At 42.5% G+C, this 18,440-nt stretch overlaps 1 protein-coding gene across 5 annotated transcripts in view; it reads left to right on the top strand.

Moving 5' to 3' along the window:
- DSCAM (DS cell adhesion molecule) overlaps nucleotides 1–18,440 on the top strand; it is a 939,729-nt gene that overhangs the window by 818,520 nt on the left and 102,769 nt on the right. For all 5 annotated transcript variants that reach the window (XM_054675091.2, XM_054675090.2, XM_016938555.4 and 2 more), the window contains one exon: nucleotides 8,724–8,857. In XM_054675091.2, coding sequence (XP_054531066.1) covers nucleotides 8,724–8,857 — 134 coding nt within the window. The remainder of the gene's footprint in view (nucleotides 1–8,723; nucleotides 8,858–18,440) is intronic.

Below are 18,440 nucleotides of genomic sequence, written 5' to 3'. Positions count from 1 at the left end.
AGAACCTTCCCAAAATATTCCAGCACAGAATTATGCATTGAGATGAGATATTAGCAGATCTAAATGCTGTGCTGGATTGTCTCTGCAACTTTTGTCTTCTTGCCGGGACTCTGTACAGGGGCGGGAAAGCTGTTGGCCATTGCTGGTCACCTCCTGTGTATGGGCAGGTTTGATGTCTATGCTATCTCCCCCACTACTAGAGTATCAAAAATGCTGTTATTCCATCCCATATCTGCTCTGATGGAAGCAAAGAACACCTGCTCAGGGGCCATGATACGCTCTTCTCTTCAGCCTTTCTGCCCCTGACAATGACTCCCTGTTATTCTGAGCCTGCCATCTTCCACCTCACTCTCTGCTCTCACCTTGGCAAGCCAGGCCTTGCTCCTCCGAGCAGCCCCAGGCATCCACTCTCACCTGGTGTTTTTGCTGCCTCTGTAGCCCTTCTCACATTGTAATGTCTACACCCAAACTAATCCTCATTTGCTTTAGTTTTTTTCTAAAATGCACAGGTAGTCCTTCCAGGGAATGTGCAGGTGTCAGCCAGTTCTGCTCTAAGAAATTGGATTATTTAGGGAATCTAAGGTTCAAATGTAATGCCATTAGGAAGTCACACATCAATAGAGATATCTAGAAAGCTAAGTCCTGAGTGAAGACAGCCATAATTTAATTTTTTTAAAATGTAATAGACAAACAGCTGTGCAAATGCTGGCTCTGTCACCTGCTGCCCGTGGGTCTTTGGGCACCTTACCTAAGCGTCTCTGAACTGGATTGTCCTCAGGGACAATCTGCTGTAGCCATCAGACTGCACAGAACCAGTGTATGAGAGCTGAAGTGGTGTCTGAAAACACCTGCTTGCCACAGAGTGGGATGCTTCCTGACCCTCAATATTTGATTATTTGCTCTTCACTCCTTCAGAGTAGGGGTGAAATACTCCTTTTTACATTGCTAGGCAATAATGCAAATGTCACTGGAATTATTATTTAAAGAGCAAATTGATCATCCACAAAATGTTTTGCATCTGCATTTTTGGAAGAATGTACAGAAATCCAATAAGAAGGGAAGGCTCTTCACAGATCCTTATTAACTCACAATTTTAGATCAATTTTTAATTAATATTCGAGTTTTAAGAATCATGGAGTTCTGTCTCAAAACTTGACCCCAAGGCCCAAGGTCTAATTTGTCAATCAATTATGCTTTGCTTTTGTCTCCAGTGCTGATAGTGTATGGAGCTGGGATTGACTATGGAAAACCCTGCCTTGGGTACCCCAGTTACCCCAAGGAAGATGCCATGAATCCCACTTTTGCTGGTGGTATGGGACAAGGACTATGCAGAACTGAGTGTCAATATTTCTTTAGGATAAGTCTGCATTTTCAAAAAGAAGTGGAGTGGTGGATCACTTGAGGCCAGGAGTTCGAGACCAGCCTGGCCAACATGGTGAAACCCTGTCTCTACTAAAAATGCAAAATTAGCCAGGTGTGGTGGTGGGCACCTCTAATCCCAGCTACTCGGGAGGCTGAGGCAGGAGAATCACTTGAACCCAGGTGGCAGAGGCTGCAGTGAGCTGAGATCGTGCAACTGCACTCCAGCCTGGGTGACGGAGCGAGACTCTGTCTCAAAAAGAAAAAAGAGGTGGAGTGAAGATTGGGTGGAAGAAGAGAAGAACTAGAATAATATCACTTCATCTCCCAGGTTCACATGAAAAATTCAATAATTTAGAAACAGTGAAGAATTGTGTCAACCACTTTTGTAGACTCAATACCTAATATAATTAGGCATTTCAGCAGTTTACAGAATTAAATGCAATTTTATTTATCTGATTGGAAGAAGGGACAAAGGACAATTCAGAGAACAAATGCCCAGTCAAATTGATTACAGATCGTATTTATACTTCAATGAGAAAGCTTTGTAATTTTGAAGTTTGGATTACACTTACAATTTCAATTAAATTGTGTAAAAATACAGATAGATTTCCAGTAAAATAATAATTACCAACATTTGCTCAGTTCTTTCTCAATAAGATACTATTTTAGGCTCAGGTTGAAGTTTCAGCATTTATCAATGTTCTTGCAAGCGAAGAAAGATGGCTACATTAACAGCGAGCATCCGATTCAGTTGTCTAGGCCAGACACACGTCCTGTACCAGTCTTCCTAATCTAGGGAGCCTGGAGGCTTAAACTGTGTTATTAGGTCACTGGTCATACTAAAAAGAGAAACTTAACCCTAATAAAGGCAAAAATTTACTTTTGCAAGGGATTATTTGCAATAGAAATATTTGTTTAGAGGACAAGTCTGTGCTTGTTCTCTACAGGTAGTTTCTCTACCACTGTCTAAAGATTCTTGGGCTCATAGACATATTCACAGTTCCATGGACACATTCTCATGTCTGTGGTCATAATCTCAGGGCCATGGACATAGTCTCTTATCCATAACTATAGTCTCCGGTGCATGGACATATTCTCATGTCTGTGGTCAGAGCCTCAGGGCCATGGATATCATCTCTCATCTGTAAATATAGTCTCAGGTACATGGACATATTCTCATGCCTGTAGTCAGAGTCTCAGGGCCATGGATATCATCTTTTATCCATAAATATAGACTCAGGTGCATGGACATATTTTTTGGGGTCTGTGACTACTGCTCACAGTTCACGTTCTCTTTCCAGGACTGCTCTATCAGTGAGAACTTGTACCCCATTATTGCTGCAGAAACACGAAGGACGACTTGGTGATCTGGCTTTTCTGTTTTTGAGCACAACAACAACTAAACCTGACTTCTAAAAACAGTTGTGAAATCCTGATGCCATTTTATTTGCCAATACTATAATACGAGTCAAGCCATAAGGAAAGAGAACACAAACAAAATGCAATCTATTAATCTTCCAATTGCTGTTTTCACTCTGAAGGCAAAAGCTAGTTTCAGCCTTGATCCCTTTACACAAGAGTAAACTTTGCATATGTATCAATAGAGATAGTTAAGTTCAAATATTTACTGAACACATCACTAATGCACCTAACTCTGAAGGTACATGTGAGAGGGCCAGCAGCAGGTGTAATATGTGATCTCTACTCCCTCCCCACCGTCAATTAGCAATCTCATTGGGAGGAGATCTGAAAGTAGAGCTAAGAGGAAGCAAAAAAATAAGCTGACATCCGGATACCTCTGAATCTTCTGACCACCCATACTTTGAGCCATACATACTTGTGAAGGTGTGGATAGTGTGTGCCTGTGACGTGAGCTGGGGTGACTATGTGACCACACCTCAGTAGACCTGAAAGGGGGTAGATTGCATGCTATGTTTGCATAGCCGCCAGTGGTGCTGCCCCTCAGTAGACACTGGGAAGTACTGCCAATCAACACTGCTCAAGATTCCAGTGCTCTACAGCCTATGGTAGTGTGCCATGTGCAGTGGCAGGTATACCAGCAACACGACGGACAAGATGTCCTAGAAGAGATTCTACCATGTGGCTTTCCACACTCCCTCCACTGCAGTGGATCCCAAACTAGGTTCTTACCTCAAACTAGGTGGGCCTCAGCAGTGCCCAGTGGTAAGCAAGAGGCCCAGTGGGAGACTCCATTCTCTCCCTGACCCCAGCTTCGAGAGCCACCCCACTTCCACTTGTGTTATGTGCTGGGTTTCCACATGATGGTTTGGTTAAAGGATCAGTCAAACATTTGAAGAAGGAACACTCTTGCTCTAGTGAGAGGAAAGGCCAAAAATACTAGAGTCTTATGGACATGGGAAGAGAAAAGGGACATATGTGCATGCTTGGTGGGATGACAGCTGTGAACGTGACATGTCCCTCCAGGATCGTAGCATCTGCATGGCACGGCATGGCTCAGGAAAAGCCACTGAAAAGTTGTGGGTTCAGAAGGATCTGGCTACCATGGTGTACCACATATGTACATGCATGTTTGTGCATGCACATGTCACACACACACCTGCCTGTGGCTGTTTACTAAGACCAGAAAAATGATGGTGAAAAAAAGTGAAGCTGACTGCGCTGTCTATGTGGGTGTTTAGTCAGACTTTTGTCCGATATTCATACTTCAAAACAAGGCAATACTGTTTCAGAAAAATGGTTGTGGTATTTTTACATTAAGGTATGTTACAGGAGGGCTTACCCACTTGTATTTATTTTCTATGCTGTGGAACAGATTGCTACAACCTTAACACGTTAAAACAATACAAATGTCTTATCTCATCGTTTCCAAGGGTCAGGCATCCAGGTCTGGTTGAGCTGAGTCCCCTGCTGAGGGTCCGACAGATGAATCATGGTGTGAGCTGGGCCTGTGCCCTCATGTGAGGTCAAGGTCTCCCAGGCTCACAGGATATGGGATTTTTTTTTTTTTTTTTGGTTATGAGGCTGGAGTCACCAGCTTCCAGAGGCTGCCTGTTACTCCCTGTCACACCCCCTACAGCATGGTAGCTTCCTTCTTCAGGACCAATAGGAAAGTCTCACATGGCTTCCAATCCCTCTGACCTCTTTTGTCTCTGACTTCCATCTCCTCTTCTAAGGGGCGCATCTGATTAAACCCAGCCCACCTAGGAAACTTTCCTTTTCATTAACTGAAAGTCAAGTGATTAGAACCTCAATGATACCTGAACAAGCCCTTCACCTTTGCCACATGGCACAACCTGCCCATGGGAGGAATCTGTCCATCATAGTAACAGATGCCACACCCATTCAAGGGGAAGGAATCACCCAGGCACATACACTAGAAAGTAAGGATCTTGGGGACCCATTGTAGAATCCTGCCTACCACACAGACACGAATGAAATCATTTTTCCACTCTTGGAAAATCTGTATTGAGGATCTAGTATGTTCCAGATACTGGCCCAGGAACTAAAGATGCAGAGAAACAGGATGGGCATGGTGGGGTTTGCAAGCTAGTGGGGGAGACAGACGTTGATAGATCACCCCTGAGTGGATTGTGTCAAGTGCAATGATGAAGAAGAGTCTCAACAGAGACATGGGAGCCCTGACCTGACCTAAGCTGGTGATCAGGGAAGACTTCCTGGAGGAAATGATGTGTACTAGAACCTGAGAGATGAGTAAGAGTTGCCAGGAAGAAGGCAGAGGGTGGGAAAAACTCCAGACAGAGGCATCCCAAGGCCCTGGATCATGGCATCCCAAGGGCCCGGGGTGGGAGAAGCAAACCACGTTCAGGGAACTGAAACAGAGCTCAGTGTTGGGGAGCACCATCAGATCAGGGGGAGAGCCCAACTGCTGACCTGTCATGTCCATGTGGACCTCCAAAGGGCTCATCAAGTGACAGCAGGAAGAGAATTCCAGGTCCTGGTTCTTGCAACTGAGAAGATGATGGGGCCATTTCCTGATATGGGGCAAGAGAAGCACAGGTTTGGATAGAAGATGGTGAGTGCTGTTGTGACTATGTCGGTCTAAGGTGCCCGTGTGAAACACCTCAGCCAATTGGACACATGAGACACAGAAGCATCTGCAGCTCAGAAGGGATGTCCAGGTGCATTGGAGGAATGTAGAAGAGAGGATTCTCTGAAGGCCACATTCTTTACTGCAATCAATTAAACTTAAATGCAGAACTCCTCTCTACGATGCCCAGGAATTCATGAAAACTTCCCAAGTTTGTTTTGACCTTCATAAGAAAAACTCAGATTACCAAAATGGAATGTGGTCACTAAGAATGTTTCAAGAAAATATGTCCCAGACAGACATATACCATTTTTTACTCCATCCTATGCCATCTCTGTCTTCTGCAACTCTCGGTGTCTGGTGTTTGTCATTCACCACTGAGTCACAAAGCAAAGGCTAGTATCATTTAGTGACATATAATCCAAGGACATAAGGATGGTTATTAGAGATGATAGCTAGAACTTATTTGGTGCTTACTGTACAGAGAACAATAAATAAATGATTTACATGAATTATCTCTTATAATTCTAACAGTAAAAACATAAGCCAGCACAGTTATTATTGTAGATTTATAAATGAGGGGACTAAAGATTATTAGAGAAGTTAATCAGCTTGTCCAGGACGTGGAACTAAGTGCTAGAGCCGCATGAAACCAGCAGTGAGGCTCCAGGGCCCACACCTTTAAGCTTTATGATGTTGTCCAAACCAGAACTAAAATGTTAAGTTCTAGCTCTGAAGAGATTAGCTCAGTCATCCAGAAAACCTTCCAAAATGCCGTGTTCTTCAACTTCTCTATGTTGTTATTTTATTGTACAAAGTTCTAGTAACCATACAAGGAAAGACTGTGTAAGATAGATCATAAATCCATGTAGGAGGAGCCAACTGCGCGTTTAGATGGTGCAGTAAAAGTCCCTTGATCGGCTGTGACACAGGCATGCTCACGGAAATCATCCCTTAAAACAAGGAATCACCAAACTTTGCAGTGGCCAGGAAGTACCTGAAATGTTGCATTTTAACTTAAAACATATAAATATGTATTTATTCCCTAATCATTCTCTAATCACATGACTTAGGATCACTTCTTGAAGTTTTGGGTGAAAAGATTGGAGCTCTGTGCCATCTTTTACTCCATGAACTGTATTTAATGTGTAGCATCTGCATTTTTCAACTGGTGTCTCAAGTAAGAGCATGTGACCATTTACCAACGATCTGTTTGCAAATTGGGACAAATCCACATGTCCCATTCTTCTCAGTGGTCCTGACCAAACATAGATCGGCCTTCTTCTTTCTTTCCTTTCTTCTTTCCTTCTTTTCTTCTTTCTTTTCTTTTTTATCCTTCTTTCCTTTTGTCTTCCCTTCTTCCTTCCCTCCTTCCTTCCTTCCTTTCTTTTTTCTTCCCTCTTTCCTTTCTTCCTTCCTTCCCTCCTTCATTCCTTTTGTTCTTCCCTCCTTCATTTCTTTCTCTTTTTAATTTCTTTTCTAACTTACCTCTAAGGAAGGCTTTCCAAAGTAGTCCCATTAACTGTCATAGAAACAGCTTTCTCTTGCACTTGAATTTCATTGGTTTACGTAATTAATTAACTTACAGTACTACCCATGACAGGTACAATTGTCACAAACAGGTTGGAAACAAATACAACTGACTCCTCTTCAGCAGCCATTCAACTGGTTGGTGCTAAACTACTTGGCCTCCTAAAGAGAAGCTGTCCAGCAAGAATGTTCACTGTGGTGAACACCAACCAGGGGCTTTATGGAAAGGACTGAGAGTGTTGGCTAAGCTGGGGTGTCTACTAGGATTAAAATCCCCAGGAAACGTTCACTCTGCCCTTGTTGTTCAGGAGGAACCCTGGCAGCTCTGAACTAGGTTGTGGATGTCTTAGACATTACCCTCACCTGCTAGAGGTTTGTTCTCAAGGGATTTTTTAACCCAGGATCTATCATTTATGTGTGTTACCTTTTCTTGACCTTCCACTGTTAGCAAGACTTGCCAAAAATGGATTACCAAGATTTTATATTTTCAAATGGTGACTATGTCCAACCCAAGTTAGTTCTCACCAGAGCTCTTGGTTTTGTTATGCAGACTTAGAAGAGTCAAGGTGACGATTATGAGAAGCACATTCAACTCCAAAACAATTAACTGAGCAGTTGCATTGCCATCAAAGCAGTAAAAGACTCACAGATTTCTCCAGGGGCTTGCAAGGGACTTCTATTGGTTTGAATTTCAATGTCTCCATCAATGTGGTTGCCCTCCATATGGACAGTGAGGTTAATGAGGAACAAAGCAAGAGGTCTGATGCCTTCCTCACTGGCACCTTTGACATTTTGGCATCTTCTTATCTTGGCCATCTCACCCCCAATCACCTCTTCAACCTGGAAAATAAAAGAACAAGAGGAGTGGGACATGCCTTCAATCTCACTCCCAAATCATGCTTAGTATTGCTGCCAGCGTGTTCTGCCTTCTTAGCTGGTTTACAAAGGAGAGTTTGTCTTACATGGATACTGTGAATCTTTAACCCAATAATCCCTATTCATCAACAATATTTCCATACCTCTCCTGAGCCCAAAGTGATGCCATTACAAAATGACTAGGGTGAGGGAGGGTGGGGTCTCTGATGGCTGAGGTAGTTCACCCTCATGCTTCTCAAATTCAGGATCCAAAAGGTTCATCCCCAGTACATTCAAAGCAAAAAACTGCAGCAGAAATGAGACTGATCCAGAAGTTAATTCTCCAGTTATCCAGAGGCAGGAAGTTGCCAGGGGCTGAAATGGGTTGGGAAGACTCCCCAGGACAAGAGGGACTAGAACTGACCGTATTAGGTCCTAGAGCTACAAAGGACCACAGACTCCAACATTAGGAATTTATTTGCTGTCTCTGAGTTCTGGAGGCCAGAAGTCCAAAATCAAGATGTCTGCAGGGCTGGTTCTCTCTAAGAGCTTTGAGACAAGCATCTGTCCTGGGCTTCTCTCCCTGGCTTATAGATGCCCTCTTCTCCCTGTGTCTTCACATCATCTTCCCTCTATACATGTCTGTCTCTGTGTCCAAACTGGCCCTTTTTATAAGGACACCAGAAGTACTGGATTAGGGACCACCCTAACAAACTCATTTTAACTCGATTACCTCTGTAAAGACCCTACCTCCAATTACAGTGTCATTCTGTGGTCCTGGGGGTTAGGACTTCAACATATGCATTTGGGGGGGGCACAGCGGAACCCATAACGCTCATCCTGAAAGAGCTGAACAGTAAGTGCGGAGTGGGGTCATGTTGGGAAGCGTGGGTCCGCAAGCCCAAGTTGAGGCCCCACCTTGTGACTAAACACACGGCTCTTCCAGTTCCAGGTCCTCCCGCGGGTGTGAAGGCAGCGGCGGCCTCAGCCTCCATGGTCTTTGTGTCCTGGCTTCCCCCTCTCAAGCTGAACGGCATCATCCGAAAGTACACTGTATTCTGCTCCCACCCCTATCCCACAGTAAGTTGGTAAATAACCGAGTGCCTTTCAAGCGTCTGCCAGGGACGAGCTGCAGGTGCTCGCACTGGACAGTTTCGTTCCTTTGTTTCCCACCTACCTGGGTCTTTCCAGTGGTTTTGTTTTGCCCCTGCTGTCTCCACATACAAAACAAAGTCCTCATTTACACCTCATTTGAAAATACGCTCCTGAATCATGACAAGGGGGACAATTGTCTGGAATTATTGTTTATTTGGTGAGTTCCCACTAAACTGCCAGCAGCCTGATCAAAATCAAAACCCAGAGGCCTTGATTGTGCCTTAATTGATAGTGGACAACACCTATTGATTTTACTGTTGGACTCATCATGGTAGGCACTTCACGCCTTCCCTCCGTCCCTTCTCCCTCCCTCCCTCCCTCCTTCCTTCCCTCCCACCCTATCCCTCCCTTCTTTCCCTCATCCATCTCTCACGGGGAAAAGAATAGCAGGCAAAACCCTATTGTGCTAGAAATGAGGGACTTTAATGAAGATCTATTACCCTTACAGTTACAGCAGTCAGCCTGGCTCATTGTGAAGGAACTAAAAGTTATTTACTATTTCAAAGTGTGGTTTTTGTTATCGTTCATATTATTCCTGCTGAATAATCATTATAAAGTTAGACTGCTTCTGAGACCACACCAAAACATATCAAAAAGGGAAATTTTAAAGAAAAGAAAACATTAAAATGACCCACCAAAATTGACGATGTCTTCATAGAAACATGACATTTTCTGCAGCAGGTGCCATGCCTCTTCCATCTTTGTATCTCCAGCTGCCAGCATAGAACTTGACACATGTAGTCATTCACTAAGCGTTTGTTGAGTGAATATACACACTGGTTTTGTTTCCTTTCTGGTAAAATACACATAACGTAAAACTTACCCTCTTGACCACTTTGATTATTGAGTTCATCAGTATTAATACCTTCATGTTGTTGTGAAGCCATCACCACCATCCATCTCCAGAACTCTACAAAACCGAAACTCTGTCCCCATTAAACACGAATTCCCTACCCTCCCTCCCACCAGCCTGTGGCACCCACCATTCTACTTTCTGTCTCTGGATTTGACTCCTCTAGGGACCTCATGCATGTGGAATGATACAGCATTTGTCATTTAGTGACCAGCTCATTTCACTTGACATGATATCCTCAAGGTTCATCCATGTTGTAGCATGCGATGGAATCTCCTTCCTTGTTAGGGCTGAAAAATATTCCCAAACAAATTTATGGATTAATCTTTTAAACAAGGTGATATGTTTGCCCAGGCTCAGAGTCCACGGGGGCCCCTGAGGCCTGGTGTACCCCAACAGTGAGTGTGAGAGAGTGTGTGGGCTTGCTTGGCCCATGAAGTTCCGTCTGTTGCTGAAAAAGCAAGGTGTGTTCTCTACTGCTTATGCATTCATGGCAGTACTCTGCCCTTGAAGTCAATATGTAAATGTAAATAGTCAGAGTTAGGCTCCACAACATTTTTCTGGGCTTCTTATGTGGTTTTCAATATGCTGTTAATCCTCACTTACTGAATCCTACCATCAAAGCCCAGAGATGGAGAGCAGCATAGACACTGAAAAAAAGCTGAGCCATTGTGCCCTCAATGCCCAGGGTGGCTTCTAATTTTCTGCTTAGCACTGACATGTCCCGTATTCACCAAAGAGAGACAAAAATTATTGCTGAAATAAAGTATACTCATTTTCCACTAGAACTTGAATTGCATCTGTATTAGTATTCACTCATTCATTCATTGATCTCTTTGCTATGGGATTCACGTTTGCTCTTTTGACTCTAACAGGCTAGAAAGCACCTAGCAGGGTATAGAAACACCAGCAGCTTCCTCTCATTTTGTCTTCTCAATCATCTTATCTTTATCTCTGCACTAAAAATCCCTACCTGGCTTACTTGAAATGAGTCCTTAGTGACTGATGCTTACTGAGAAAGCCCCTATTTGTGGATGATACAGGCTGTATTTGGCTCTGTCCTCCTGGCCTAAGAATTACATGCAATAGAAAAGGAAGAAAAAACATCCTATCCTGAAAACAAAGTCACACAGGTGTTGTTAGATGGGGTAGAAACGCATTTCCCCAGGATTTCTCCTGTCTCTTCACCCACAGAACAATGGGATTTGACCTGCCCAGGATCTTAACAACACACTCTCGAAAGGGACAGTAATGAGGGCCAGCAAGGCACGGTGGCTCACGCCTGTAATCCCAGCACTTTGGGAAGCCAAGGCAGGAGGATCACTTGAGGCCAGGAGTTTGAGACCAGCCTGGCCAACATATGAAACTCCGCCTCTACAAAAAATACAAAAATTAGCCAGGTGTGGTGGTACACGCCTGTAATCTCAGGTACTTGGGAGGAGGCTGAGGCAGGAGAAACTCTTGAACCTGGGAGGTGGAGGTTGCAGTGAGCCAAAATGTCACCACTGCACTCCAACCTGGGCAACAGAGCAAGACTCTGTCTCAAAAAAAAAAAAAAAAAAAAAAAAGACAGTAATGAGAGCAAACCCACCAGAAAAAGGTGGGAAATAACAGCTGAGATTTTTATCAGGGTATCTCTGTTTTGCCTTTTGACCATGCTAAAAAGACTAGAGACATAGAAATATGATGGGCAGGTGCCTGTGTTCTTCCAGGAGATAATACCTAGAAAGTGTTACAAGGAGGTCCCAGAACCCCAGAGCATCCTCATTGAAGTGAAGTGAACTAAAAACAGTTCCCTTTCCATATCCACCTTCCTATCTATCTATCTCAACCATCATTTAAGACCACGAGACCTATTTTTTACATCAAATAGTATCAGTGAGAGTCAAGCTCAGAGACAATTATTTCTCTTCAGAGGTGAATACTTGTAAATAGTATCCATTATTCTGTTTTAAATATGAAATGATCAAAGAACTTTAAAGTACAGGAAAGAGGGTGTTTTTTTGTTTTGTTTTGTTTTGTTTTCATCAGTTTCTGCAATTTGATGCGGTAAACTAGATGCTGTCAAGTTTTCCAAGGCGTTTGCATTTCTGGCTATGTGTGCGAATGACCACCAGAGGACAGTATGAGCTCTAGATATTTTCCTTGCTCGTAAATCTGAATTTTTTTTTCTTTGAAATGATTTCATAGTTAAATGTAGAACATAGGGGGATAAATCAGGACACAATATGCCTTGTAATTTGGTCCCTTTTATAAGAGTCCCTCAGCTAACCTCCTCGCTGATGTCATTTTCTCTCAAGATCCCAAATTCATCTCCCCTTCTTGGGAAAGAACCTTGTTAAAATAGACATGCTTTTTTCTCTAATATGTGACATATAATGTCTGCTGATAGGCATTTATTTCATGGTGCTCTCTCAGTTTAGCTTAGAAAAAGACATTAGAATTTGAAACTTTGCATGTGGCCAGATGACAAGTTAGGGTAACTGAGAATGAATCTACAAACAGGTTGTCTAAAGATGGTGTGGACTGAACATGAACTTTCCCTCGGGCGTCCAACAGTGCAATGAGATATTAAACTCCCCAATCAGAGATTCAAACCACAAAATCTCAAAAGTCATTTGATTCAGAGCCTCATCCACATAATTTGTGGATTCTGGCTATTAATTTTAATATATAATGGTTTGAATGATCAAACAATCTATTATAAGCAATGAAAATCCAAAGACGTGAGATAACCCTTTTAAGGTCCCAGGAAGAAAACAGCCAAGCTTCATTTCCTCCCCAATGCTCCCGTCTACATAAAAGCAGTCTGAAAAACTTTTACATACAGACTGCTTTTACTGTATACACATTAAATAAGCATTATTATATAGACATTGTCTGTTTCACAATGCTAATCTCATTTGCGGAGCTTAGAAATGTAAAATTAGGAAGCACAGACTTCTCATTAATGAAAACTAAAAATCAGAAGGCATAAAATATCTCTGAGCTGTGATTCACATTGGTTATTTCAGCTTCAGATGATAATGTTATTCAGTTCCTGTACATAGTAGGTGCTCAATAAATGTTGCTGAGTTAATCAGTGAGAATACACCACTACTCTTCTTACCCAGAAGACCTGGGCAATTAAGCTCTCCACATTGTAGCCCATAACTTAGAATTAAACAAGTCTTCTGGGAGGCAAAGTAACTCACCAGGTCCAGACAGCTTCCCACCCCAGGCAACAGGTGTGTGTTTGCCTCCCAATCAGCCACAGACTGCATCAAATAAAGCCATAGTCAGGCTGAGAGCAAAAGGGGACTTCCGAGAACCAGAAATGTGCAGGAATCTCAAGGATTGGAAAAGTGGTATAACGTGGAATCTGGAAAGCAGCATCTAACGTGCTCATCTGTATCTACAGTGATACTCATTGCTGTGTTCATTCTTCCTCTCTCACACGGAACACGGACCTCCTGGCTGTATTAAAACGTCGTTCCTCCCTCCCAGTACCCTCCCTATTTCATGTCACTGTAGCATATAGTGACGCTACTAGATAGCAATTTGCTTTTAAAATCCTCCTTCTCTTAGCTTCCATTATCATGTTTTTTATTCTTTGTTGCTTCTTGTCCCTCTGCTTCCCACCCTTAAATGTAGTCATTTTCCAATATTCTTCCTTTATCTCTTAATATTTTTCACTATCTCTGTGGATCATTGAATCTGTTCTTATAATGTAACTATCATCTGAAATTAAAGAGTTCGCATTTTTTATCTCTATCCTGACGATCTTAGAGAACCGTCAGTCCTATATTTCCAGCTTACCACCATCTGCGTACTCAGGAAGACCTCTCCAGTACTTCGCATTCAATGTGCCCACAGACACATTTATACTTGTCTCTCCCTCTTTTCCTGCGTTCTGGTTTAGGGGATGATCTAACAAAATCTGCTGCCTTCTGACCAGAAGCCTTCAAGCTACCTATAGTTCCTCTCCTAATCATTTATTCATTTTTACCACAAATAAACATCGAGCACTACTCTCACACCAGGCTCTGAGCCAGGTTCTGAATCACATCAATCAAGAGATGCTGAGTTAGGGGGCATCACAAACAGGCCTGAAACCTCAGTGATTTACAACAACCGTACAACAACCAATGGTTTTATTTTTCTTTCGTGATCATGCTCATTGTGAGTATGTGGTAGTCTGTGCCATGCTATCTTCACTCCAGGAAGGACCCAGGCAGGTTTCATGCAAAGAGAAAGAAATCTCTGAGGCTCTGACATAGGCAGGTAAAGGCTCCAGCACAAATCATGAGCCGGAATCTGTCATAAGATTCTGGTCCATGTCTTAACCACAAAGGGACCATGACGTACGCTCCAAACCCATACCCAGAAGTTCCAGGGAAGGCAGGAAACACTAGACAATGTCACCCTTCTGTGTGATGTGACAGAGGACACAGCAGTGATGTGCACAGCACAGTGCAGGAGCGCGGACTGGGTGTCACTCAAACATATGGCCAGAGATGGTTGCTTGGAACACATAGCTAGCCCTGGCTTGCAGGAAGAGAAGAATTTTACCTGATGAATCAGAGGCAGGAAAGGGTAATATGATCAGAGGAAATAAATGAGCAAAGTGACATCATGTCACAAGAGCTCTCTGCAATGTCTTTTTTGTTGTTGTTTTTGTTTGTTTTGAGACGGAGTTTCACTCTGTCGCCAGGCTGTAGTGCAGTGGTGCAATCTCGGCTCACTGCAACCTCCACCTCCCAGGTTCAAACGATTCTCCTGCCTCAGCCTCCTGAGTAGCTGGGATTACAGGCACCCGCCACCCCACCGGGCTAATTTCTGTGGTTTTAGTGGAGATGGGGTTTCACCATCTTGGCCGGGCTGCTCTCGAACTTCTGACCTCAAGTGATCGGCCTGCCTCGGCCTCCCAATGCAATGTCTTCTTAATCTCCTTCCTTTCACACCCAATGCCATTGCCTTGCTTCAGGTCCTCCCTTGGAGAATCAAAACCAAGTCAGAAGCCTTCCCACTGCCAGGCTCAACTCCCAGTCTGTTGTCCACATCCCTGTCACAATTCCTTTTTCCAATTCTGAATCTGAGCGTGTTATTTCCTAGTGCAAATTTCTTGGATGACTTCGCAGTTTTTACCTAAAGACATTCAAAATTCTCAATATGACCTAGATAGATTTCCACAATCCAGCTGCAACTCCTGTCTAGTTTCATATTCTAAAAACCTTCTTCCATCCAATATCTAAGTAATACCATGTCTCATATGTGTCTGCATTTGTGCACGTGTGTGTATGTGTGTGTGTGTGTGTGTGTGTGTACGTGTATTGGGTTTTTCTTGCCTTTTCCATTTCATCCTCTTTGGTAAAAATGTTTATTGTTTAAAGCTCAACTTAAATGCTATGTTTTTATTTCACCATTTTTTATCACTGGCTACACGTTAGGCCCTGAGTGCCAAAAGCTTTATACCTATGGTTTTTGAACTTGCCCTATGGTGACCCACGATAGAAAATAAAAGTTATAATCACACCACGAAAGTACTCGCACACCACAAACTTACATTTACTACACGTGATGCCCTCTGATATTTTCTGTTCCATTTGACTTTTTTTCTATTCTATTTCATTTTGTTTTTAAAGTGACTGTCATGTTCCATTAAATTCCTCCTATGACTCACATTTTTAAAAATACTGTTTTGCATCAGTTAATTCTGGTGACTACCTTACGCAGGAGGTGTTATGATTGTTATCTTCATTCAGTGATACTGAAATGAAGACTCTACAATCTGGCCAGGGTCACGCAGGTTAGCAAAGGAAGATGGGATCTGCAACCCACAGCGGGCTGAGCTCTTTGTCCTGATGCTTACCTGCCTTCCCTGGGATCCCAGTTCCATCCTGCCCCAGTACTCCCAGCACTGACTTTCAACCTCACTTTGACATAACCACAATCTCTTGCGTTATTGTTAGACATGGGCATAGACTGGCAAACCTGGTATTGTGCTGAAATAGTGGATGTTCCTCAAATGTGTGTTGAATTAAATTTTATAGATGATGACTGTGAGTCATCTAAAAGAGGTTAAATTGTGTAATGAAGCTGTCGCTTAATAAGGCAAGAAATTGTGTTATGTACTTTGGGATGCTTTGTATCCCAGAAGGATTTGGATCAAGTGCCTGTGCTTTTAAATCACTTACATAGAAATCATTCTTCCATCATTTTATTTAAATGCCTTAAGGATGAATCTTTTTTTTTTTTTTTTTTTTTTTTTTTTGAGACAGAGTCTCACTCTGTCACCCAGGCTGGAGTTCAATGGTGCGATCTCGGCTCACTGCAAACTCTGCCTCCCGGGTTCACGCTATTCTCCTGCCTCGGCCTCCCAAGTAGCTGGGACTACAGGCGCCCGCCACCATGCCTGGCTAATGTTTTGTATTTTTAGTAGAGATGAGGTTTCACTGTGTTAGCCAGGATGGTCTCGATCTCCTGACCTCGTGATCCGCCCGCCTCGGCCTCCCAAAGTGCTGGGATTACAGGCGTGAGCCACCGCGCCCAGTCGAATCTCCCTTTTTTTTTTTAATAATGGAAAATCTGAAAATTATGGAGATATTTTTTAACTTTTAAGTTCAGGGGTAATGTGCAGATTTCTTATATAGGTAAACTTGTGTCATAAAAGTTTGTTTTACAGATTATTTCATCACCCAAGTATTAATCCTAATACCCATTAGTAGTTTTTCCTGATCCTCCCCCTCCTCTCACCCTCCACCCTCTGAAAGGTGTGTGTTGTTGTTGTGTTGTGTGTTGTTCCCCTCTATGTGTGTGTATGTTCTCATAATTTAGCTACCACATACAAGTGAGAACATGTGGTATTTGTTTTTCTATTTCCATGTTAGTTTGCTAAGAATAATGGCATCCAGCTCCATCCATCTCTGCAAAGGACATGATCTTGTTCTTTTTCATGGCTGCATAGTATTCTATGGTGTATATTTATCACATTTTCTTTATCTAGTCTATCATTGGTGGGCATTTAGATTGATTTCACATGTTTGCTATTGTGAATAGAGCTGCAATGAATATATGTGTGCATGTGTCTTTATAACATAATGATTTCTATTCCTTTGGGTATATACCCAGTAATGGGATTGCCAGGTCAAATGGTATTTCTGTCATTAGGTCTTTGAGGAGTTGCCACACTGTCTTCCACAATGCCTGAACTAATTTATACTCCCATCAACAGTGTATAAGCATCCCTTTTTCTCCACAACCTCACCAGCATCTGTTATTTTTTGGCTTTCTAATAATAGTCATTCTGCCTGGTGTGAGATGATATCTCATCGTGGTTTTGATTTGCATTTCTTTTTTTTTATTATTATACTTTAAGTTTTAGGGTACATGTGCACAACGTGCAGGTTTGTTACATATGTATACATGTGCCATGTTGGTGTGCTGCACCCATTAACTAGTCATTTAACATTAGGTATATCTCCTAATGCTATTCCTCCCCCATCCCCGCACCCCACAACAGGCTCCAGTGTGTGATGTTCCCCTTCCTGTGTCCATGTGTTCTCATTGTTCAATTCCCACCTATGAGTGAGAACTTGCGGTGTTTGGTTTTTTCTCCTTGCGATAGTTTGCTGAGAATGATGGTTTCCAGCTTCTTCCATGTCCCTACAAAGGACATGAACTCATCCTTTTTTATGGCTGCATAGTGTTCCGTGGTGTATATGTGCCACATTTTCTTAATCCAGTCTATCATTGCTGGACATTTAGGTTGGTTCCAAGTCTTTGCTATTGTGAATAGTGCCACAATAAACATACGTGTGCATGTGTCTTTATAGCAGCATGTTTTATAATCCTTTGGGTATATACCCAGTAATAGGATGGCTGGGTCAAATGGTATTTCTAGTTCTAGATCCCCGAGGAATCGCCACACTGACTTCCACAATGGTTGAACTAGTTTACAGTCCCACCAACAGTGTAAAAGTGTTCCTATTTCTCCACATCCTCTCCAACACCTGTTGTTTCCTGACTTTTTAATGATAGCCATTCTAACTGGTGTGAGATGGTATCTCATTGTGGTTTTGATTTGCATTTCTCTAACAGCCAGTGATGATGAGCATTTTGTCATGTGTCTTTTGGCTGCATAAATATCTTCTTTTGAGAAGTGTCTGTTCGTATCCTTCACCCACTTTTTGATGGGGTTGTTTGTTTTTTTCTTGTAAATTTGTTTGAGTTCATTGTAGATTCTGGATATTAGCCCTTTGTCAGATGATTAGATTGCAAAAATTTTCTCCCATTCTGTAGGTTGCCTGTTCACTCTGATGGTAGTCTCTTTTGCTGTGCAGAAGCTCTTTAGTTTAATTAGATCCCATTTGTCAATTTTCGCTTTTGTTGCCATTGCTTTTGGTGTTTTAGACATGAAGTCCTTGCCCATGCCTATGTCCTGAATGGTAATGCCTAGGTTTTCTTCTAGGGTTTTTATGGTTTTAGGTCTAACATTTAAGTCTTTAATCCATCTTGAATTAATTTTTGTATAAGGTGTAAGGAAGGGATCCAGTTTCAGCTTTCTACATATGGCTAGCCAGTTTTCCCAGCACCATTTATTAAATAGGGAATCCTTTCCCCATTTCTTGTTTTTGTCAGGTTTGTCAAAGATCAGATAGTTGTAGATATGCAGCA

This window comes from Pan troglodytes, chromosome 22 (assembly GCF_028858775.2).
Source record: "Pan troglodytes isolate AG18354 chromosome 22, NHGRI_mPanTro3-v2.0_pri, whole genome shotgun sequence".
NCBI lineage: Eukaryota > Metazoa > Chordata > Mammalia > Primates > Hominidae > Pan > Pan troglodytes.
This window is presented reverse-complemented; position numbering and strand designations above follow the sequence as displayed.